General features: G+C 49.8%; 1 protein-coding gene across 3 annotated transcripts in view; it reads left to right on the forward strand.

The window, feature by feature from the left end:
- SMOC2 (SPARC related modular calcium binding 2) overlaps positions 1-24942 on the forward strand; it is a 158615-nt gene that overhangs the window by 44352 nt on the left and 89321 nt on the right. For all 3 annotated transcript variants that reach the window (XM_072831208.1, XM_072831189.1, XM_072831197.1), the window contains exons 2-4: positions 1303-1474; positions 12276-12382; positions 13583-13682. In XM_072831208.1, coding sequence (XP_072687309.1) covers positions 1303-1474; positions 12276-12382; positions 13583-13682 — 379 coding nt within the window. The remainder of the gene's footprint in view (positions 1-1302; positions 1475-12275; positions 12383-13582; positions 13683-24942) is intronic.

Here is a 24942-nt window from a genome sequence, read left to right on the forward strand (position 1 = left end):
CAGATACACGCTCAGTAGTCAGAGGGCCAACCTCCACCGAGCGGTGCTCAGAAATAACGACAGCTCTCCCGCGCCTGGGCGCCTCCGTTGGTGAAGCATCCGCCTTAGGCTCAGGTCATGATCTCAGGGTCCTGGGGTCGAGTCCCAACTGGGCTCCCTGCCCAGAAGTATGCTTCTCCCTCTGCTGCTGCTACCCCTGCTCGTGTTCTCTCTCTCTCTAATAAATAAAATCTTTGAAAAGAATAACCACAGCTCTGTTTCCTACTTTTTCCTTCCTTCCTTTCCTCTAATGAATTGCTAATGCTCCATAGGTCAGAGAAAACACGTCCGTGGGGCAGGGGATACGCCAGTAGGCAAAGGCCCATGGAGATCCGTTTATCCCGGAGTACGGAGCCTCCCTGGGTGCTTCCTGACTCCACCTTCACGCTCGCTGTCCCGCCCGACATGACGGGGGCTGCACAGGTGTGAGGCTGGACGGTGTGCAGTGGGATTGTCCACCGAGTGCAGGTGTGGGGCAGGTGGGCCCTGGGAAGACCCTGCTGGCTCCGTGGTGGGGTCTGGGCATCGGGAGGGGCCGAGGCCAGGACGGGGACCCTGGAGCAGGCAGGGGGAGCACGGGCATCTCCGTGGGCTCCCTCGTGGTCCTGTGCTTGCACGTACCTGCCATACGGGGTGAGAACAGGCCCCCTGGCCTGTGTGTCCACTTCATGCTGGGGGTGAGGTATGCATGTGTGCAGTGCTGCTGGGCATGTCGTGGGAATCAGTGGCCTCCCAGGGGTACCCAGGGGCTCCCAGGGGTTCCCAGAGGCTTGGGTACTTATTCAGAAGATGGTAATCTAGTTCAAGCAAGTGGGGAAGACACGGTGGCTGGGATACAGGTAGTTACAGTGCCTTCCTCCCATTACCCACCCCGTGGACTCCTGGCTCTCCGCGGCAACTTCCAGGCTGGGTCAAGACAGGGATCGGGCAGGAGGGGCTGGGAAGCCAGTTTAGAAATTAAAAGGCCAACTATGTCATTCAGGCTGGTGCCAGTCCCGCAGCACTCCTGCGCACCCCACAGCAGGTGTAACAGCTTCCTGCACCACTTAGTGTCGCATGTGGGAATCCGGCCACGGGTGCTGGTTTGGAGATGAAAGGTTGTAGAGACCGTGGCAGCCCCCAGCTGGGATTTTTAGGGGTCCCTGTGATGTTCCTGGCAGCCCCCCTGCCATGGGCCGTGGCCTCGGGCAGACTTCTGTCATTGGCTGCGCTGCAGAATGCCTTTTTACATGTGTCTGGCTTCTTTTTTTTTTCTTCCCCAAGTTTTTGCGAGTTGACCAAGACAAAGACAAGGACTGCAGCCTGGATTGTGGGGGCTCCTCTCAGAAGCCCCTCTGCGCGTCCGACGGCAGGACCTTCTTGTCTCGCTGTGAGTTCCAGCGTGCCAAATGCAAGGACCCTCAGCTAGAGATTGCTTATCGAGGAAATTGCAGAGGTAAGCTGGTGTGATCATTTCTTCAGACACTTGTCGGTCAACCGTGGATGGGTAAGGCCATGCATTTTATCTACATCTTTGCTACATGTAAAAGCTCAAGGGCTTTTGGTGTGTGATGTTTTTTCTTTTCAGGTGTGTAAAGAAGAAGAGTAGTTTCTGGGACTCTCAGGAGCAGAGGCATCTTTTAAAGATGTTCGATGCTCTTCCCTTAGGATAGTTCAAATTGGCAGCATTTGAAATTATTTCATTGAATTATATATACTTATATATGTCATCCACCATAAAAAGCATATTGAAGTGTCACATTTAGAGGTAGCAAGCTGGAGTCTTGGTTGTAGCTAGGACTTGCTCTGTCTGTCTTTGAGGGATGGAAGAGAGCAGAACATACCTTTAAAAAAAGATTTTTATAAGTGAAAAAAAATTTTTTTTCTCCTTAAATATCCATTCTGGGGCACCTGGGTGGCTTAGTGGTTGAGCATCTGCCTTTGGCTCAGGTCATGATCCTCGGGTCCTGGGATCGAGTCCCACATCGGGCTCCCTGCAGGGAAATTGCTTCTTCCTCTGCCTGTGTCTCTGCCTCTCTCTCTGGGTCTCTCATGAATAAATAAATAAAGTCTTAAAAAATATATCCATTCCCACTTGTAGAAAACAGAAGAAAATAATTTATCAAATCTCATCCCCTGAGTTTCCAGAGTTCTGTATCATGTTTTGTCCTCGGACTTGTTTTCTCAGGGGCCATTAGGTTTTAGTAAACCATATACTGTTTCTGATTTCTTCAGAGAAGACTTGAGTGTAAAGCCTCAGATTCACTTGATAGAGATACAGACACATGAAATCTTTGTTTACTCAAGTGAACAACTGATACTCTTGAGGCAGCTTCATTCTGTATGATTCTGAAGTTGAATGACTGCTTAGAACCAGCCTGATTTTTCCCAATAGATTCTGAAGTTATTCACTGTGGGTGTGCCTGAGACATGGCGGGTTGGGCTCCTTACCACCAAAGCTACCCTCACCTGAGCTTTCAGTAATTTATAATCGCTGATCACAGATCACCAAACAAATATAGTTATGATGAAAAGGTTTGAAAAATTGCAAGAATCACATTTCTGGCTCAGAGATAGAAGTGAGCAAAAGCTGTTGGAAACATGGCGCCAGTAGACACACTCGATGCTAGTTTGCCACAGACCTTCATTTGCAATATCTGAGAAGCACACTAAGAGGAAAAACAGTGAAATGAGGGATGCCTGCAGTGACACTTAGTAAACTAACTAATGCTTCTTGTTATGAATGGTTCCCTGAAGAGTAACCTGGATGAGCATGGGAGGATATCACTGTTGGTGACCTCCAGGCCCTCTCCCTGCCTTTGATTGACCTCTAGTTCCTAGACATTCAGTGGCTCTGCAAGAACCTTCAGTTCATAATGCCATCATCAAGGCTGTGGACAGCCTCCTCCATTCTCCAAAATGGCCTGTGGGAGACTTTCCAGAACCTTAGTGCTCTCCCCACCCAGCTCTCCTCCGACAATCTCCCATGTGGGTTTCAGGGACCTGCAGTGACCAAGAGAGCTTGTACCTCATGAGGCAAAGTGAAACCGAGGGTCTCCAGTGCTCAGAGGGCAGCTCCCCCATCTGGGGCCATGAAAACAGGACCTCCAAAGCCTCCCAAATGGCAGCCCCCAACACTAGAAATTTGTTTACTCTGCCTTCAACAAAGACTGAGTTAGCCCAGGTACTTGGTGATGAAATAGTTTTTGGAGAAGCGATTTTTAAGCCCAAGCACTCCTGCTCATCAGAAACCACCATTCCTGCTTTGTTCCACTTTGCTTTTCAATACAGACCACTCCAGGAGTTCTTACACATTTTACTAGTAAGGATGCTGTGCCCAGACAGTTGTCTGGGGGTTATAATGATTTGCATTTTTCTGGATATGTCTCCTGAGGCAAGAAAAACAAAAACAAACTATTGGGATTTCATCAAAATAAATCTTTTGCACAGGGAAAGAAACAATCAATAAAAATAAAAGGCAACCTACTGAATGGGAGATGATATTTACAAATGAAATATCTTTTTTTTTTTTTTTTTTTTTAGTCAAAATGACTGTTTATTTGGGTCAGAGTGCAAGCTACTTACGGCAGAAAACCTAGATTGAGGTCCATCAGTAGAAGGTCCTGACTGACATGCATCTGAGTTTGTTTGTTTGTTTGTCTTTTAAATTTATTTTTTATTAGTGTTCAATTTGCCAACATATAGAATAACACCCAGTGCTCATCCATCCCATCAAGTGCCCCGCTCAGTGCCTGTCACCCAGTCACCCCCACCCCCCACCCACCTCCATTTCTACCACCCCTAGTTCGTTTCCCAGAGTTAGGAGTCTCTCATACAAATGACATATCTAATAAGGGGTTAGTAGTCAAAATATATAAAGAACTTACACAATTCAACACCAAAACCCCCAATAGTCCAATAAAAAATGGGCAGAAAACATGAACGGACATTTTTTCCAAAGAAGACATCTAGATGGCCAACAGACATGTGAAATGATGCTCAACAATGAAATCAAAACCATGATGAGATGTCATAATGGCTGAAATCAGCAACCCAAGAAACAACAGGTGTTGGCGAGGATGCAGAGAAAGGGGAACCCTCGTGCACTGATGGTGGGAATGCAAACTGGTGCAGCCACTGTGGAAAATGTTATGGAGATTCCTCAAGAAGTTAAAAATAGAGCTACCCTATGATCCAGTAATTACACTACTGGGTATTTACCCAAAGGATACAAAAACACACTAATTCAAAGGGATACACACATCCCTATGTTTATAGCAGCACTATCCACAATAGCCAAATTATGGAAGCAGCCCAGATGTCCGTCGACTGATGAATGGATAAAGAAGATGTGATCTGTATATACGATGGAATATTACTCATCCATCAAAATGAATGAAATCCTGCCATTTACAATGATGGGAAGGACCTAGAGAGTATTATGCTTAGTCAAATAAGTCAGAGAAAGACAATTATATGATTTCACTCATATGTGGAATTTAAGAAACAAGACAAATGAGCAAAGGAAAAAAAAAAAGGAGGAAGAGGGAGAAACCAAGAAGTAGACTCTTAACTTTCCAGAACACACTGCTGGTCACCAGTGGATAGGAGATGGAGGGATGGGGAAGACGGGTGATGGGGATGAAGGAACACACTTGTCTCGATGAGCACTGAGTAATGTGTAGAATTGGTGAATCATCAGATCGTACACTTGACACTAATATAACACTGGCTGTTCACCATCCTGGAATTCTAAAAAAATGATTTGCAATGGGCCTCAGCATGGAAGCAGTTTGATCACGGTTTATAGAAACCTGGCATCAAAGAAGCGGCATCTGTGTAAGGACTGCTCCTCCTGTTCTGTGTCTAATTAGTGTGTTCTTGTTCCAAACACATCAATCTGACAAAAATTTGGATGCCTTGGTAGAAGTTCCGCTTACCAACCCTGCCCTCGATGTCCAGCAGGCAACACCCAAGCTGTCCAGGGTGCCGACAGGGAGAAGGTGGTTCCTGGTGAGTGGGAGGAGGTAAGGTGAGCACCAGGGTAGATGTGGCCCAGGGACAGGAATCCTGCTGCCACAGGGCCGAGTATGCTGCTACCCCCCACCCCCATCACCTAAGGGCATGGATATTGCAGATTCGAAACACAGCCAGCTCAAAAGCTTGCTTGTCTGACTGGGACAGAGGGTGCACAAGACCGAATGTCCCTTTACACCACTTCATGTGATACCAATAACCATCCGGATTTTTTCTCTAAATCATTCCCAGCATTGAAATAGGCTAGTGCACCATAGGGTCAATTCCACAGATGGGAAACTGCATATTTTGAGGGCATTTTCATGGACTGGGGACTGGGTTCCATAGGCCTGTCTGTTTCAAATGTACTAGTTTGAAAACAACAATTAAAATATTTTAGTCCATATTTAATTAGGTTGGGTTAAAATGTTTGATGATTTCGATGTTATGACCTAACTGTTGACCTTGAGTAGAAATGCAGTGGTTTACGCTGATGGATGTTTCTCATATTTTCTTAGAAATCTGTGGAGTTTGTGTTTTCAGAACTTAGCAAACATATTAATATTTTTCTTTTGATCTGAGACAATTAGAGCTGTCTTTCTTTTCAACAAAATTTCCGAGATTGAATTAAAAAAACCCACCCCCGCCCCCCCCAAAAAAAGGAAGAAGAAGAAGAGTCTAATGCCAGGAGGCATGGAAGTCTGTGGAGGTTTCTAGAAACAAAGTGATAATGGAACTCTCACAGGGATAGCTGTCTTGGGGAATCCCATGAACGAGGAGTTTCTTTCTTTTTTTTTTTTTTTTTTAAGATTTTATTCATTTATTCATGAGAGACGAGAGACAGAGAGAGAGAGAGAGAGAGAGAGGCAGAGACACAGACAGAGGGAGAAGCAGACTCCACGTTGGGAGCCTAATGCGGGACTCAGATCCCAGGACCCCAGGATCACGCCCTGGGCCAAAGGCAGGTGCCAAACCGCTGAGCCACCCAGGGATCCTGAACGAGGAGTTTCTGAGGAAGGGGACCTCCTCGTGTGGCCTCTAGGTAAACATCGTTACAAAATGCTCCTGATCCTGCCCCACTCTTGTCTGCTGCCAGCATCTTGCGGTCCTCTGTCGTGACCGCCTGAGCGAGGCTGCAGTGTCCACGAGCCCACGGGGAACCCTCAACGAGTCCCCAGCGAGCGCCCCTGTCGAGCCCACGGCACTCGGGCCAGGACGTGTGGGACCTCCGCAGTGTCACTGTGGAGGCAGATTGCATCCTCACAACAGGGACAGATGAATGGTTCTCATTCATAATAACTGCTGTGTTTGCTGAGGTTTCAGAGTCTTGTTTTTTCCCATCGAGAACCCCGAGTGACACATACACAGGGCTTCCTCCGGACAAGCAGTAATTATTACTGGCGTAGAAGGCTGAACATGTGCTTCTAGGGCCTTCCGTCCCTGGTCATTGTGCTGTGACAAAGCCTTTATCTTATTGCTGTTCTGGAAAACCCTGTGTCCCCAGGACCGTGTGGCCCCTGCAGAGGCCTCATGCCACTGCCATCTGTCCTGGAACCTTCCCCGCAGCTCTGCAGAGATGGGTGGCCATGTGGGGCTTGTGGGTGGCAGTGGGAGCAGCCGTGTGGGGGCTGATGCATATGCACGGGGGACCCTCTGACGATGAAGAACACACAGCGGAGCCCCCAGCCTTGAAGGAGAGAGCACTCCAGTGGCCCCAGCACCTTCCCCTGCAGACATGCCATCCAAGGGCAGCCTACCAGGGGGCTGCTTGGTGACATTGGGTTCTGGTGTGGTCTGACAACCCTGACAGGAGGGCAGCCCTAGCTCTGTGCACCTGCATCCCAGGCCGGTGGGGGGGCGGGTGGGGGGGCTGGGCGGTGGTGGTGTGTGAGCCTCAGCGGGGCTCGTCCTCCCTGAAACCAGCCAGGCTGTCAGGTGGGATTTCTGTGAAGCCCAGAGGGCTATGTCACTCCGTATTGGGTTGGGTGTTGCCATGAACGTCCTCTATTTTTACATTAATTTTATCGAAAATGTGATGTAAACCTGACAGGAGTAACTGTCCTGCAGCCTCGGACCCCTCACGTGGGGCGCGAGGATTGTGTGGCCTCTCCTCGCTGCTGGTTCCCCATGTGGATGCTGGGATCGTGGCTGTCAGAGCCCTCATGCTGCTGGTCGGGGTCAGGGAGGGGAGGTGCCAGCACCTGCACCTGCAGGCTTCCTGGTGCTCTGAGGCCTGCTCTCACGGGCGACAATCACAGACCCGTGCGAGGGGGGGCTGGGCCCAGGCGCACCTGCTGTTTCTCTCACCGACTGGCCGGGGGCCACACGTCCACACCAGCCTCTCGGCTCTCTGACAGGGCAGTGGGATCCGATGAACACTAAGAGTTGTTCCTAACGAGCCTTGGTTTACATGCAGGGAGTCATGAAACAGGCTCAGAAACTCCCTTGCCTGCTGTTTCCTTAGGCTTCTGGTGACGTTGCCTTGGGAAGCCAGGGCAATGTGGAGCTTCGCCTGGAGGCTTTGTGAACACATAGAAAACAGCAGGATCAGAGTGTGGTTCGGTTACTATAAATTAGTTGATAGCCTGCTGTTATTTTCTTCAATAAAACAGATTTTCCCATAAAAGTAGTCTATGTAGAATATAGGTGTGTGTGTGTGTGCGCGCACTCATGAATATCTCTGTGTCTGTGTTTGTGTGTGTGCATGTGTGTATATCTGTGTGCATCTGTGCATGTATATCTCCATGCACATGTGTGTATATATGTGCATGTGTATCTGTGCATGTACCTGTGTGTACACATATGTGTGTATGTGCATGTGGGTGTGTGTCTGTGCATGTATGTGCCTGCACATGTATGTGTCTGAGTATGTTGTGCATATGTATATGTAGGTGTGTGCATGTGTGTATCTGTGAGTCATGTGTGCACATGCACATGTGTGTATGTATATGAAGGTGTGTGTGCTGTGTGTCTGAGTGTACACATGCCAGTGTATCTGTGCATGTATGTGTCTGCATGTGCATATGCTCGTGTGTCTGTGTGTGTGTATATGTGCCAGTGTGTCTGTGTACATGTGTGTGTCTCTGTGTGCACATGCCTGTGTGTATGTGTGTGTGACTCTCTGTCCAGTTTTTAGACTGGGTCCCTGTCGGCACCTGCCACACCTCAGCTACACTTCCTTCTGCCCACAGCAGGCTATCCGAGGCAGGCACGACATACGGGGTGTGCTAGGATTTTTTTTTAAGATTTTATTTATCCACGAGAGACAGAGAGAGAGAGAGAGAGAGAGAGAGAGAGAGAGGCAAAGACACAGGCAGAGGGAGAAGCAGGCTCCAAGCAGGGAGCCCGACGTGGGACTCGATTCCGGGTCTCCAGGATCACGCCCTGGGCCAAAGGCGGCACTAAATCGCCGAGCTACTGGGGCTGCCCTGTGCTAGGACTTTCAATCATATCTGTGTTTGTCTCTTGCAGAAGCCCTATGCAACTCACATTTACCTTAGCTCTTTGATGGCATTCCAATAGGTCCGACGTTAGAAATGTCCTTTTTTCTGACCGAAGTAGACAGGACTAGAGCTAGCACCATTGCTTTCACGTTCGAGCTGCCATCAGTACCTCGACAGAACTTTTTAGGATGTTTTGTGGAAACAAATCCTCCCTCTGCCTTAGCAATGCCTACATTCATCAGCAGACCAGGAGGATCTCAGCATAGTGTCGGGCGGTGTGTCCTGGGCAGGTTGCACTCAGATTGGTAAAGGGGACTTGGTGATGGCTTCACAATGGTCTGTTTTGATGCATTGATACATGTGGTTATCCATGATCGTGCAGATGGTTGTGATCAGTTTTTCGTGTATAAACGCTGTCAAAACTGAGTAATATATTCTTGCAATAGTTTGCAGTGTATCTAATTTTTTTCCTGTATGACTTGGCAACCCCGATTATGTACTAAAGGTTTTCCTGTTATAATTTGTTTCTATCTCTCTGCATTTAAAATGATAATACTCGTTTAAAAGGGATACTCTGTTTCTTTCCCCACCAGTCCTAGAGTGCTCTGGCCAAGACTTACAACACGGCTGCCCTAGCTGACCTGCGCTGGATGGGAGGACGGGGTGCCTTGCCCTTCCTGCCGGTCTTTTATCACAGCACATCCACCTATATTAAGGAGGGAAAAAGAATGTTCTATTTATGCTAAGAGCTTTGCAGCACAGAATCCTTAATTTTTCTCAGAGTCTGGCCTTCAAAATTATGGGTGGATAAAATATTACAACCTTTGAAACACAGTGTCTGCCTTCATTGGATGCCAATACAAATAAAAGGCATGTCACTCGTAGGGCCAGCATTTCTGTGGCCACCGCCCCAAGAGAGCGTGCCTGCTTTGTCTGGTAGCCTCTGCTCATCCAGCTCCCCTGTTCTGAGGCCAGCCTGGTCCATGCTGGGCCTGCACTGGGCCACGAGCTGCCGCCGCGAGGTCTGTCTGGACCTCAGAGATCACACAGCACCAGGCTCAAATCAGACCGAGTCACCAACCAGAAAACGTTCAGTCTCGCCTCTCATCTCGCTGAGCTTATTACTTGGATTTCTGTAAAGAGAGGCGTTTGATTTAGCCCAAGTGTGTATACGCTTACCATGCGAGGGTTTAAAGTTAAGGACACAGGGGACGTGTCGCCTACCCAGGATCACCAGGGACATGGCACCGTAGTGAACCACTTGTTAGAAAGGTGGATCTCACGTGCAGTGTTCTGACTGTAGTAAAACAAGTAACGAACTTGGGGATCCCTGGGTGGCTCAGCGGTTTAGCGCCTGCCTTTGGCTCAGGGTGCCATCCTGGAGTCCCGGGATCGAGTCCTGTGTGGGGCTCCAGGCATGGAGCCTACTTCTCCCTCCTCCTGTGTCTCTGCCTCTCTCTCTCTGTCTATCATATGTAAATAAATAAATAAATAAATAAATAAATAAATAAATAAATAAATCTTAAAAAAAAAAACAAAAACAAGTAACAAACTAAAGAGAACAAAAGGGGGATCCCTGGGTGGTGCAGCGGTTTGGCGCCTGCCTTTGGCCCAGGGCGTGATCCTGGAGACCCGGGATCGAATCCCACATCGGGCTCCCGGTGCATGGAGCCTGCTTCTCCCTCTGCCTATGTCTCTGCCTCTCTCTCTTTCTCTCTCTGTGACTATCATAAATAAATAAAAAATTAAAAAAGAAAAAAAAAAAAGAGAACAAAAGGAGGTGTTACTACTTTTGGGTGAAATTCCTGGTGTTTTTGCATGTTTGAGTAGAGTTGACCTGGTGGGCTGCCGTCCAGACTCTTCTCCATGGAAAAGGGCCTGATTTAGAATATCTACAGGTGGTGCAGGCACACAGCACTTTTATTTTTGAGGGATGGCTGACACAGACTGCAGATTCGTGTTGCTGTCTCGTTCCCTGTGGCTACACGGTCAGCAATGTGCCAGATGAAAACTTGGAATTTAATCTTGTGTCCGATGTGAGGGCTGCCTGTTAGAGGACTAGCCGAGCGGCGGTGAGTGCAAAGTCTTTGAAGGAAGGCATCCAAACCAGGAATAAGGTCCACAAGTTGTTTGGAAAGTTTATGCTTTCTGGCATGTTCGATGACGGTTCAAATATTAGATACGATTTGTGATTCCATCTGTACGCTGGTGGGGACCTTGCAAGCTGGAGGTCGTATCACTTTTCCTTTTAGACAGTCAAACCACAGGTTATACTAAAAAAATGAGGACAGAAGTCCAGCAAAGCAGTGATTTGTCCTCAGCTAAAACACAGACTGCATTAAAACCACATGTTGCTGAGTGCTGGCTGGCCAGGCCAAAATGTAGATCGGGATGTGAGCCCCGGATGAAAGACCATTTTCTGCAGTGTACAAGCCCCTAATGCACGGAGCGGCCTGCATCCACGACTCCACGCAAGCCTGAGACAAGGATGTTCCACGCAGGGTCTATATTCAGCACACGGACGCCGCTGGAGCTGTGGCCACGGCCCAGGGCCCTGGAGCGGGTGCCCAGATGGCACTGTCATAGCCAGCCAGCCGTTTCTACTACCAGGCAATCAAGTCACCATCTAAAGACGCTGGCCAGGGGACACGTTTGAAGAAGCATCTCTCTGAGTCCAGAGGGCCTTTAAGATCTAGACAACTTGTTATTTAAATCTGGAAACACTTTAGAAAAATTGGGAAAGCCATTCTTTTCAAGTCTTAAAACTCAAATGAGCTCCATCATAGGATGGCCCGAGGAAGGGAAACAAACTTGCGGTGGCGTTCTGGGGCGAGAGGCCCGTGGTGGACACACAGGGGACCCCAGGGGCTCACAGCTCCGCGCCCTTCACTGGAGGCCTGGTGCCTACAGCGGGCGTCACCAAATGTACCTCATGGTCCCAGACATTGTAGGCCTGTGGGTGCAGGCTGTGGGGATGGCAGAGGGGCCTCGCTCCCATGCCAGTGCATCCCTCATGCACACACACATCTCCGTGTTTGGTTTGAGGGTCTGGGTTCCTGAACTCTTCATGTGCAGAGAGATTGGACGCACTCACATGTGGGTAGACTCTTCCTTTTTTATGAATGTGTTTGGTTCCAGGAGATAGCTCCCTAAGGAGCGGTAGGAACGGAGCCCTTTTTGTTGAATTATGTAATAGAGATGTTAACACAAATGCCTGAAAGTGTAGGACAGAGAGGATGGAGGGCTGAGGATATTTGATTTTTTATCTGACTTATCGTCAGATTTTCTGCTTGCAGGTGGAAGGGGCAGGACCTCAGTATCGCTTTGAGACCCTATGACTGGGTGACACAGACACAAGGGCCACTCTGGTCTCCTGGCCAAGGGGGTCTTCAGAAGGGGCTGGTCCCCTGGGCCTGCGGCTTTGGGCTGGAACAGCGCAGGCCAGAGGGCACTGGGTCAGCCCCTAGCGGGACTTCTGGACCTGGCCCCTGGGTGTGTCCTCACCTGGTGCACTCACACACCCAGGCCCACAGCAAGCGCGTGTGCAGCTGCCGCACCACAGCAGGCGCTTCTTCACTCTCCAGGGAGCACATCCACCTCGAGGCAGGATGGCCCAGCGGCCTTCTCCCAGCCGCCCTGGCCTTGCTCACTCCATGTAGACCACACCCCGCTCTTCCTACCGCACAGGCCCACCTTCCTCGGGGAGCCCTCCGGCCTGCACCCTGCATGCCACAGGGGCTCCAGCACGTGTGTCCCCCAGTCGCGTGAGTGCCGCCTCTGTTCTGCTCTCTCCTGCAGACGTATCCAGGTGTGTGGCCGAGAGGAAGTACACGCAGGAGCAGGCCCGGAAGGAGCTACAGCAGGTGTTCATCCCAGAATGCAACGACGACGGCACCTACAGCCAGGTGACCATGTGCCCTGGGGCCTCTGTGCCGGAGCAGCAGCGTGGGGGGCTGTGGGAGGGGGCCAGGGCTCCACCGGGAGAGGGCCCCGCGCATGTGCACCTTGGTCCCGGTCCTGAGGGTGGCGGTGCTAACCATCCTAGCCCTCAGCAGAGAAACAAAGTAGGATCTGCTGGGAGCCCTCCCATAAGGACCGAATTGTGTGTGTGTGTACAACAATCACCCCTCGGCCTTTGGGAGCCTGAGGGAGGAGGGCAGGAGAAGCGGGCGGAGGTGGCCACAGCAGGAAGGGTCCTCTCTGGCCAGTTGGTGTGGATGGGGCCAGGGGCAGGAGGGATGCTGGGGAGACCCTGGAGGGGAGGGATGCCAGAGAGACCCTGAGAGGGAAGGATACTAGAGAGGCCCTGGGAGGGAGGGATGCAGGGGAGACCCTGGGAGGGAGGGATGCCAGGGAGACCCTGGGAGGGAGAGATGCTGGGGAGAGCCTGGGACAGAGGGATACTAAGGAGACCCTGGGATAGAGGGATGCCGGGGAGACCCTGGGAGGGAAGGATAGTAGAGACACCCTGGAGGGAGAGATGCTGGGGAGACCCTGGGAGGGAGGGATGCAGGGGAGACCCTGGGAGGGAAGGATACTAGAGACACCCTGGAAGGGAAGGATGCCAGGGAGACCCTGGGAGGGAGGGGTGCCGGGGAGACCCTGGGAGGAAGAGATGCCAGGGAGACACTGGGGGGCAGGAAGGATGCCGGGGAGACCCTGAGGGGGTTGGGTGCTAGGGAGATCCTGGTGGGTGAGGGATGCTAGGGAAACCTTGGTGGGGGCAGGAAGGATGCTGGGGAGACCCTGGGTGGGTGGAGGAATGCTGGGTAGACTCCCCTAGGAGACCCCAAGGGGAGGGAGTGATGCGGTCCCCTCTCCTTACTTCTGCTGCAGCACAGCAGGGGCCGCTGAGCATGCCTGTGGAGTCCCTGGGGCCCAGCCTCTTGCCTTGCCATGAGACGTGGCTCTAGCTCAGACGGGTGAACATCCTGGACAGCAGAGTGGCCAGCGCACTGGCACGCAGCACAAGTGCCGTGGGGGTGCTCTCTAAAGTCCCGGGGCCTGGGGCCACCCCGTGTGTCTCACTGAATGATGCAGTGAGGGGAGAGGTTTGTGGCCCAGCAGTGCTGTCAAGCTCACCTCCCTGTTCTGCTGTCCTCCAGGTGCAGTGTCACAGCTACACCGGATACTGTTGGTGCGTCACACCCAACGGGAGGCCAGTCAGCGGCACAGCCGTGGCCCACAAGACGCCCCGGTGCCCTGGTAGGTCCACAAACAGGCCGGCTGGCCGCCTACTGACAACTGGCCACTGTCATTCTGGTCACCCACCCGTGTCTGCTCACAATGCACAAGAAATCCAGTGCAGGTAGTTGTGAGGCATCACAGGCATTGGGTTTGTGTCTCTGGACAAAGCCTAAAATACAGTAGAAAAATGTTTTTAAGACTCCTTTACCAATGGAAACTCTGGCCTGAACTATGATAGGTTCTTTGATTCGGGACTTAGTGTTTTAGGAATGACCCCAAGGACTAGAGTCAGTGGTGAAAATGACCACATGTTTCCTCTGCCAAAAAAAAAAAAAAAGGAAAAAAAAAGAAAAGTTATGGTTTTATATGTATATGTTTGAAAAGAAAAAGAGGGTCATTCCCTGTAAGTCCATTTCCAGACAGTTTGTGTTCTTTTATTACTCAGAAGGGGGCTTGATCCACCGAAAGTGAAAATACTGTCAGGAGTATAGCCTATGAAATAGTCCATCTTCCTTTACTCTTTTACCCCAAATGATATAAATGATTCTGATCATTTTTGGTGGAGACTGTTTTACAGCTTGACTTGTGATTAATTGGCTGGGGGACAGATCAGACCACCTGTGAAGGGGCTTCATGGTCTCTGCATCAAGGCTCCTACAGTGGACTTAGGACAACGGTCAGGGAAGCACAACGCGTGTTCCTGATTTTTCATGTAAAATATTGAAACATTTGCACTTAGGATTTACTTCTAGACTTTTTTTTTTTTTTTTTTTTAAGGTCAGACATCTTATAATTAGGAATTCTGTTCATGATTCAGACGTTTACGCCAGGAGCCAAGGCACAGGCCAGAATGCCTAAGTGCTTCAGCATGATGACATCTGTAATTAACAGTAACATGAAACCTAATATTTCCAGCAACTGGTCATCACTTAAAAGCCACAGGGTGTGCATAACGTGAAATTAAAACATATTTATTTAAAAAAAAACTATCTTGTTATCCAAGAGCTAAAAATTGCTGACAAATATTTTTAGTGAGCTAACATTTGCACCTAATAATTCTTTTACGAACTCATGGAATAAATGAGAGAAAGAGGAAAATTAACACATGCTATTTGCCTCTGCATGCGTCCCTCACCCTGGAAGATACCTTCACATACGCGTTTTATTCCAGCTGTGTGGGCACCGCTCGGCGTCGAGCCTTATTTTCACGAAGGAAAAAGCAGGGAGGATACCTGTTTCTGTGATTTTAATGATACTGTTAGAAAATTAAGTTGCGTCTGAATGATCTTTATTGAAAAACTGGGACAAAATTGGCTGAATTCCTTACATTTTCCAACTAGTATTTTGTTTTTGGAATCAAACCACTGTACTGTCCATTTTCGCGTTTTTCTTAAACCAGGTACCAGTAGTTATAACTGGACCATATAGAAATGCTCCATTTTCACACTGGCCGTGCGGGTTGTTTGATTCACATGATGGTTCTGGTATTTCTTGTGTGGGAACAGTGGGGAAACTCAGTGTTTCAGGTCAGACTTGCAGTGAGGTTGGGGCCTACTCTCCTTTCAGACTTGCTTTCTGCAAGTGAGTGTCCCTTTCACCTCTGGGCCTCAGTTTAGGGGCTGTGACTTCAAGATGCCTGGCCAGGGTCACCTCATACCTGCTGATATGACCAGTACATTCCATCACTTGCAGGGTACTTCGGGAAAGGTCTATGGGCGCCCAGCTGCAGTCATGCTTTGATTCCACACAAATGTGTGTGTGGGAGAGCAGATGCCTGTGCTCAGAAGCTGCAGCATTGTGGGGAGTTGTTGAGAACGTCTGAGCCCAGGGAGTTTCGGGACGGTCGAGCTCCCATACATGTGCATGGTGCACACACAGACTCCCAATGCTCAGTCACACACACACACACACACACACACACACACACACACAGTCCCACACATGCGCTCACACATGCATGCATGAAGAGTTTATGGCAAACCTTTGCATAATACACTTCAGCTTCTTCCTAGCTGTTGACAGAGCCTCATACATAATGCAGCCAAGCAGGGCGAGAGGGCTTCGCTGCGTGGGGTGGTGATGGTGACACGCACCACAGGGGTTCACACTTTTTCATCTGCAAACAGCCAGGGTCTTGTTTAGGTACATCTTCCTCCCTTCACTGGTACATCAGCTGGGGTGTATTGTGTCTGGTGTGTGTTATCTACTCGCTGTAAATGATGAGAGTGGCTTTCATCCTGTTTATTAAAATTGACTTAGTCTCAGGGTTCAACAGTTATCTTTCGCCCTGGAGTTCACATCAAGCTTCCCCTATAAATACACACTGTAAAACTGTGAAAACCAGGACAGGAGGCTGAAAACAGAGCCATAAACAGGAGCTGTCACTTAGAATGTGCGTATGTGTGCTTATTATGAACACATGCAAACGCGCCGTGAGGCCACAGGGGAGTGAAGAAGGTATCCACAGGTTTGCGATTTCGGAGAAGAGCCCCTGCCCCCAAATCCTCCACGTTCTCACTTCTCCCAGAGGGACCTTCAAAAGGGGGAGCATCCTTTATTTCATAATTCTGGATTATAAGCCATTAATACAAAAATACCCAGATTCCTATTAATTGATAAGGAAAGTGAGATAAGACAGTCTAGCAGAAAAATGGTCAAAAGTCTTGAATAGGCAGCATTTTACACAGGAAGGAAACCCTAATGACCAGTGAACATAGGAGAACGGGTTCAGGCTCATTAGCACCAGGGAAATGCAAATGACATCACAGTGAGATTCCCTTACACACCCGCCCGACCAGCGGCAGAAAAAAAGTGATGTACGATGTGCTGGTGAGGACATGAAAGCATGGAACTTTCTGGGCTGCTGGTGCCATTGAGGCAGAATCAGCTTGCCCTCCGCGTGTGGTAATGGGATGTGAATGACTCCGGAGACGTGCACTCAGTTTGCAGCAGGGGACATGCTCCGACACATCCAGAGCAGCGTTTGTTACAACAACCGGATCTGGGAAGTGGATGCGCATCCGTGGTACCTGACTGGATGGGCCACGTGGCCCGCTCGGTCTCTACACACACGTGGCTCCCCCGGGGTCCTGAGAGGAAGCACCAGAGCGCAGAACGCAGGAGTCTATTCAAAATTCAAAACCAGACAAAACTCAGCTCTTGCACTTGCAGAAATGTGTTTGGGTAGAAAGCCACAAGGACACCGAGGCAGGGGTTACAGTGGGATCAGGACAGGGGTTGTAGGCGGGGAGGGGGCCCCTGATCAGAGACCAGGCTGGACGTGGTGACTCCTTCTGCCCTGGACGCTGTTTCTCTGGATCTTTAACGACAGTGTACCATGCTGTATGTCTATGTTCTTTACGTGTGAGTGCAGTATTCCACAGATTTAAGGAGATTTAAAAAAGTTCAAAATGCAAATATCATTGGAGAAAGTAGTACACAGACTTAAATCCTCCCTAGAGTCATGCATCTACAATGTCATCCCCCGAGGGTTTTGGTGCAGGGAAAGGGGTGGATGTGTAGGAGCTGAGGGGCTGGGTGAGAAAAGATGCACCCGGGCTGGAGGGCAGGGTGGGGTGGAAGAGGTGCACGTGAGGATTTGGGCACGGCCAGCATTAGTGTTGGGCATCCGTGGCGTTCCGGGAGTGGAGGCGGCAGCTGTGCTCGCTCACGGGGACCCAGCAGGTGCTGGCGTCACAGCGGCCTGATCAGAAGTGGTGTCGCCTTCCCTTTGCAGGTGAGGACTCTACCCCGGGGCTTCTGTGCTCGTAAGCGATAGACCTGGGATTTAGAACTGTATCTTTTGTCTCTAGAGCCCACATTTTCTGCCAAATCCGAGAATGGAAATTCGCGGGCCTTGCAGTCTTTACTTAGACTACTTAGAGCTCCAGGTTCGAGGTCTGTGAGCACGTGGTAGATTTTTCCAGGCCTCGGCATGGTGCCAAGAGGACTGGGAGCCACGTGCTGCTCCCCACCCACCACACTGACTCCACGGGGCTTCTGGTAACCCACCGTCTGCTGTCATCAGCGGTAATCAAGGGTGATTACTTTGGGGTGTGTGCTGCACTCAGGTTTTCGCAGCAAGTGAGTGGTCGGCTTCGTCTTCCTAGCCAGGCCCCTGAGTGAGTGGCGCTCAGGCTGGCAGAGGCAGAGGTTAAGTGCAGGGGCACTTTTGGGGGTGGCAGGTCCTGCCTGCCCACCCCTGTTGACCCCCACTTCCCAACGGCTGAATGATGGAATGTGGTGATCCCTAATGCACTGATAAGATTCTGCTATAGTAAATCATGGGGTACGTGACCCGTGAACCTAGTGCTCACAGAGAACATCCACGCTACCTTTCTCCCAAGGAATCCACCCATCGTTTGTTGCTAATTCGTTTGTTGTGGAGCGTTTGCCAGGCAGGGCACACACGGTCTGTCGAGGGCTCTGCAGCCACACGCGTCACAGGCTGGGTGAGTCAAGTGGGAGCTGCAGGCACTCGGGGTGGGGGGGTTTGGGGGGTAGCTCGCTGCCCGAGGACGTGGACAGGTGACGGGGAGACAGTTCTAGAAAAGAGGAACACGTTGGCCTGACATAAAGAGGGGGCAAAATGGTCTTGTTCACACCATTTATTCTGGAGAGTCCCTGCTCCTTGCTGGGCCTGTTCCAAGGCGGGCATGGGAGGGGTGCTTGCAGGATGGAGGGAGCACTCTCCCTTCCTGGATTAGGGAGAGCCTGTGTGTCGATGGCAGACAGCACACGGCCTTGAGAAATATTTGGGACCAAAAAGCTGCTCTTTGAGCTGCATCCAGATGTACTCCAGGCCTTGCCCTGCCTGAAAGCAGGTGTTTCTTGCTCATGGCTTGCAGATTTATATGCTCACCGAGCCCTGTTGACTTAGACCCCTGGGTTTGCAGATGGGTTTGTGCTTGGGGTCTTCTCCTGCTTGGGAGATGCTCAGGGGATGAAGGAAATGACAGGGAGCCCACCGAGCATTGCCCCCACCCCCCGCTGTCCTCTACGCTGGGGAAGAGCCAGGTCAACGTGTCTCCATCTGCACGCCTCTGATTTATATTTATTCTGTAAGGATTTCTTCTTTTCTTCTTCCTTCTAAAGATTTGAAGACTAACATTGCTGGGGGCAGAGTAGAACTCAGAAACAAAGGACTTTTCTCCAAGGGAGGATTTTTGTAGCTCCTCTCTTCGCTGTTATTTGGAAATCGCTTCAGGGTTTTTAATCTCATCTCCCTTCTGTAACGACGCACCTTGGCCAAGAGCTTATTCCTGGCAAGAGTACAAAGCACTTCGAGACGCTGTAAGCTGAACGTACATGCAAGAATTCTCCGTCTTACAATATCCCAGGAATCTTTGTATGTCGCTCAGCTTGAGGCATGTGTTTGAAGTCAGCTACAGAGCTGGGGATGCAGAGCAGAGGAGGGGACACATCCCACTATATGACTGAAGGTCTTTGAGTGCCGCCCAGCGCACCCCTTTCTGAAACCAGGGTCGGTCATGGGGGGAGTTCTCCGGAGCAGGACAGGGGTCATGTTCAACCTGGCGTCCCCATTCCCCGTGTTCCAGCGCCTTCTCGTGGTGCAGGGCAGAAAGTCAGCTCTCCGGCCCTGCTCATTTCCCGGAGCGTTTTATCACATCAAGTATTATCTCTCCTTTGGTGTCAATGAGAGGCTTTGCATTTCTGCTGAGAGGGATGAGTGAGTTAGTGGTTCTTTCCTGGGGCTGATTGCTTATCTGAGCAGCTTCTCCCTTTGGGTTTGGGATGGTCCATGCCTGAACCATAGAGGCCTTCAGGTGAGATCAGAGAGCTTCTCGATGCAGTGTCTACATGAGCTTAACCATGATCCTCGTATTTGTCCACAATGCCCACAGTTCTGGCCTCTCCCTGAAAGGGGGGGGGGGGGGGCTTCATGTGTCCTTGAACATCCTAATCCTTTCTGAAAATCTTCACTTTATAGACAGAAGCTGTTTTATTCATTTTTCACTCATGAATTTCCCTGGCACTAAATGAAGGAACTTGCACAGCTGAGGATTTTTTAAAAAAAGATTTTATTTATTCATTCATAAGAGACAGAAAGAGAGAGGCAGAAACATAGGCAGAGGGAGAAGCAGGCTCGCTGCAGGGAGCCTGATGTGGGACTTGATCCCTGGACCCTGGGATCACACCCTGAACCAAAGGCAGACGCTCAACCACTGAGCCGCCCAGGCGTCCCCAGCGGAGGAATTTGAAAGAAACATCCAGAACAACTGAATTTCCAAATATTGAAATCAACAACACAGCCACAGCTGGCTTCTCAAGTCTCTGGAGTATTTCTTTGTACAAATTATTGAAATGCAAATTCAGAGTTGCTTTGTGTGAACCAGAAAGTCTACAGATTAGAAGGAGCTGTCTTTTCCCCAAAAATGCCTTCTCTTGGCTTAACAATTCTCTTCCTGAAAAATGATAGTAAAGTAAAACATTTCAGTGCACACTGGCAAGGGAATTAGATCAGACAGCTTTAACAAGAGTAGAAGGTGCACAAGGACGGAACCCGTGGGCCCCTGGGGTGAGAACCAGAGAGGGGTGACTGTGGCTGCTAGGCTGCAGTGTAGACATCACTCACTGACATTTGCTTTAGACTAAAATACAAATCGTCAGGGACTCTTGACAATTTTCAAAGTTTTGAGGAAATTCATTTTATATCCCTAAAGAGAGAAAAATAATGATTTGATAACAGCCAACACAGAGTAGGTAAATTTCCTGATACAATTTCCAGACTATGGAAATTTTCTTTTTTTTTTTTAAAAGGGAAACAGGGAAAGTGCACACAAAACAGCAGGATAGAGGGAGGGCCAGAGGCAGAGGCAGAGACAGAGGAAGAGAGAGAGAATCTCAAGCAGGCTCCGTACCCCATGAAGAGCCCAACCTGGGGCTCGATCTCACGACCCTGAGATCATGACCTGAGCCAGAATCAAGAGTCGGATGCTTAACCGATTGAGCCACCCAGGGGCCCCTCTCTGTGATTACCCTAAAGCCAGGATTCCTCAGACATGTAACAGAAACTATGGTCATTAAAACCATGGTGTATAGAAAACCATCACTTAGCTAGTATGAGGTGTTCCTTCCTACTGTTATAGTCTGTATATAATAGGTGCATAATATCTAGTATTTCATACAGGCAAGATTTGGGATTCACTAATGAGGCTCCTGCACCATCTACTAAGACCTAGTAAGCATCATAATCTAATTGGTTTTGAATCAGATGAGCCACTACCATGGTGGTAAGCTGCCGTGTTGCCCTAAGGAAGACTGCAAGCCTGGTTAGATGCTGGCGTGTGTCTTACAGGGCAAGAGTAGAGAACACATGTAATTCACAGCATCAGGTCCCACGTGGGAGGGGTGGGGCAGCACACCATTGTGGTGGCTGCCCAACAATGTTTTGCAAGTCATGGAATGATCTATGGAAGGTCATGTTGTGCTCTGGACTTTCCTGTTTCTCAACTTTGACACCGGTGTTCATGCGGTTGGTTGGGTGTCCCAACAATCCCGGGACGTAACACAGGCAGGCGTTGTGCCCTACTGATTTATTAAAAATTGAGTGCAGGCAGCTCTCATTGTGCACGTTGGCTCAACCATAGGACTATGCCTGTCACCCTCTGTAGGCCTGACCTTTGACCGAAGAGCAGTGCGGGACTGGCGGGTTTCCAAGCACTTTGACATCAACATCAGCTTCCATCCTGGGCTTGGCACCCCCTGCATCTTATGCTCAGTCTTTCTGGCCTCGTTCTCCCACCGCTGGGCTGTTCACTGGTAGGAGGGTCAGTGGACCTGAGATCAGAGGTGCTGTTGATGCTGAGAGGCTTTGCCAGCCTTCCCAGGTCACGCTCCGGCATCCTGACTCTGATTCAGGCTCTTCCATGCACAGGCACCACACTAGACTCTGCAGAGGCCAAGATGATAGGAAAGTCCCCACCCGGGGAGGTATGTCCTCATAAACTGAGAATGTGCACAGAATAATGGGGAGAAGGAGCTTGCAGGGCACTCTCGTAGAATATTCCTTTGGACATGCCATGCCCCACTGCACTGCCAGCCTTGCTCTCAACTCATGCTGCTATCCCCTCTAGCTGGGGGGCCTGTTCACCCTTCCATCTTCTTCAGGGGCCTGCCTGTCTGCTCAGCTCCCCCAAAGGCTAACAGTGCAGACATGGATCCTGGCCCTGCCACTGGCTGGCTAAGCAAGCTGAGGCCTGTTAGGCACCTTCCAGACCTCAGTCTCCTCATCTGTATAATGGGCATAATGATGGTTGCACTTTCTCGGGTTGTCGTCAGCATTAAATGACTTAATGCATGTGAAGTACTTAGAACAATGACCAACACACAGTAAGAACTTATAGCTTAGCCGTGCACAAATGTAATATAAATTATTTCATTAATTTCCATTTTATGCTTATCTCCCCAAAGTAAATGAAACATTTTAGTGCTTTGTCTAGCACACAATGAGCATGTGTTAAATGAATGAGTGGAAGTGGTCGTGGAGAGAGGCTGACATCACTCAGGCTCATTGGGGCCCTGGCTGACCATGTGCTCTGAGTGGAGACAGCATTGCTTTCTGCTGTGTGCAGACCTTGTCTCCACCTCTGCATATAAAATACTGAGTGAAGGCAGAGGCCACAGGTGGGATATGCAACAGATAGGTGACAGAACACCTGAGATTTTTTAAAATATATTTTTTAAAGATTTTGTTTATTCATGAGAGACACAAAGAGAGAGAGAGAGAGAGAGAGAGAGGCAGAGACACAGGCAGAGGGAGAAGCAGGCTTCATGCAGGGACCCTGAGTGGGACTCAATCCTGGGACCCCGGGATCATGACCTGAGACAAAGGCAGATGCTCAACCACTGAGCCATCACTGAGGGATCTCACACCTGAGATATTTTAAGTGAATGTTCATTGTGTGCTTCTTTTCTGTTGATTTCTCTCATGTCGTCATTCGGGCAGGGAGCAGATACTCCTGACACTGCCCATTTTGCAGATGAGGGAATGGAGGTTGGGGCAGATGAAGCCACCTGACAGGGTCACAGAGCTGGCAGGTAGTGAGTTTGTTCTCCAGCCCAGCTTCTGTCTTCCCCGCTGAGCCGCTCTGCCTTGCGGTATTTGCGAGATCATTCATGGTGATGCTGGCTGGGAATGAGGGGCAGAAACAACCAGCCAGCTCCTGAGAAAAGCCCACTGTTTTGTACCATGGTGGGGAAGGAAGGGTTTGGAGGGGTGAAACCACTGGTGCAGGCTCTCTGGCCCTCTGCTTTCAGAGAGCACAGTGTCTACTGGGTTACTCAGAGTTGCAGCAAAGAGACACATGTCCAGAAAATACAGGAGAAACAGAGCCCCTAATCCTTCTATTCCTTTTCTGTCTTTTTTTTTCTCACTCTTTCCTTTTTTCTGAAACAAAGCCATGCGATCTTGTAAATCTGCACTCAACTATGTGATTTCTAGAAATGGATAACTTACAGTGGCTTGTTTAACTGGGCCCTGTGGGGGCCATCCACTCTGCATGTTAGACATGTGCTTGCCTGCCCTGGGTGACCTCCTTAACCCTCTCCCTTCTGCCCAGGCCTCACACACCAGGGTGCAGTTGGCGCTGGGGAAGGAGCTGGCTGGGACCTCCAGCTCTCAGCAGGACATGGCACCTTCTGTCCAGGCTGGTCCAGGCTGTTCCAGCAAAAAGCTGGTATCCCTGCATGCAGCTGGACTTGAACCAGGTGCTCAGAACTACAGCTCATGCTATTCTCCCTTAAACTGTGGGTATAGTTCTCCCCGCATTGTGTTTCTGTGGTTTCCTCCACCAGTTACGCATACCCGAATTGCCACCTCTTTTAAAAGAGCATTTAAATGGGATAAGATCTCACCAATGGAGGGAATTCACCTGTGTCCTTGGAAAAAGGAATCCGAGGAGCGGTGTTCATGTCCATGAGCCGTGATCAGGTCTTGCAGGTGTAGCCGGCCAGCCCGTGGCTCACAGAGCTGTTCACTGTCCCCCAGGTGCCCTCTTCTGCACCTACATCTTAGAATCTCACCTGTCCCAAATTCTTGGGAATTCTTCAACAAATGCTTTTCTCCAGAAAACTGTAGGAAAAAAGTAAGAGTTGCTTCTGGTTTTGGATTCACAGATTCTGGTCGGCATAGTGGTTTTGCTGTGTGGACAGTGATGTTCAGCCTTCTTCCACTTCCCGGGGACAGGACACTGCAGGGAAGGAAGTGAGATCTGGGGGAGGCTTTTTGTCCAGAGGCAGTTGAAAGATGAAATAAACAGTGTCTCTGGGTCTTCTGTTGCGCAACACTTGAATCAGGGAGCAGGTTACCAAGGACACCTGACTCTGCTCTAAAATCACGTCTTACTATTTAAGAACAAGATGGGATAATTTTGTATCGACTGGTTTGAGTAAATGCCAAATGAATTCAGGGGGGCCAGTGAGCAAGCCGAGAGGGGGTTGTTCTGGGAGAAAGTGCACCCGGGGTTGCAGGGAGATGCTCCCCGGATGCCCCTGGGGCCCCAGCCTCTCAGAGTGCAAATCCACAGCTTGTGGTCCTCAATCCTTAGATGTCACAATACTACCTTAATCCAGCAAAGAGGCTCTCATGTGGGGCGTGGAATTACTATGCATGACATTTACATTTAGCTTAGAATATTAGAATCTGAATAGTCATATTGAGAAATATTACTGAAATATTATCATTTCCAGTCACAAGTAGAAAACATTTTTTGACTCATTGCAGAAACACATGATAACAGTAAGCTGATGACTAAAGACGTTTAAGCTCTTTAAGAAATCTGGTTTTGTGTAGAGAGGCATGAAGGGAGAAGCAGGCCAAGTAGGGCCTCAAAAGCTTTAGGAGAAGGCTACACAGTGGGGTCCCTTTCATGCCCCAGGGGGTTCTCAGCAGAAGTAGAATCCTGGGTTTTGAAGCCTAGAAGCCGTTCCCCTAGTGGCAGGAGCAGCAGCAGGGAAAGAGCCAGAGGCCAGCTTCAGGGAGCACCCCTCTGATGTCACATGGAGAGTTAGGTTCACCGTGGTCCTTTCTGTTCACTGGCACGTGAAATTTCCAAATGCACGTCGCCCACTTGTTTCTTAGACTCAGGGCAGGAGGATGGGGTGTGTTTCCACCTGAGCTGGAAACCACTGTGGACCCTCTGAGCTTTCCTGAAGTTGGCGCTGCTAGATGCATGTCTATTGTGTGTGCATTCTGTTCCCCGAAGTAAACCTGCTCACTTAGTTTTGGCAAAGGGTGTGAGGACCCATCCCCTTCATG

The sequence above is a fragment of the Canis lupus genome, chromosome 1 (assembly GCF_048164855.1).
Source record: "Canis lupus baileyi chromosome 1, mCanLup2.hap1, whole genome shotgun sequence".
NCBI classification, from domain to species: Eukaryota; Metazoa; Chordata; class Mammalia; order Carnivora; family Canidae; genus Canis; species Canis lupus.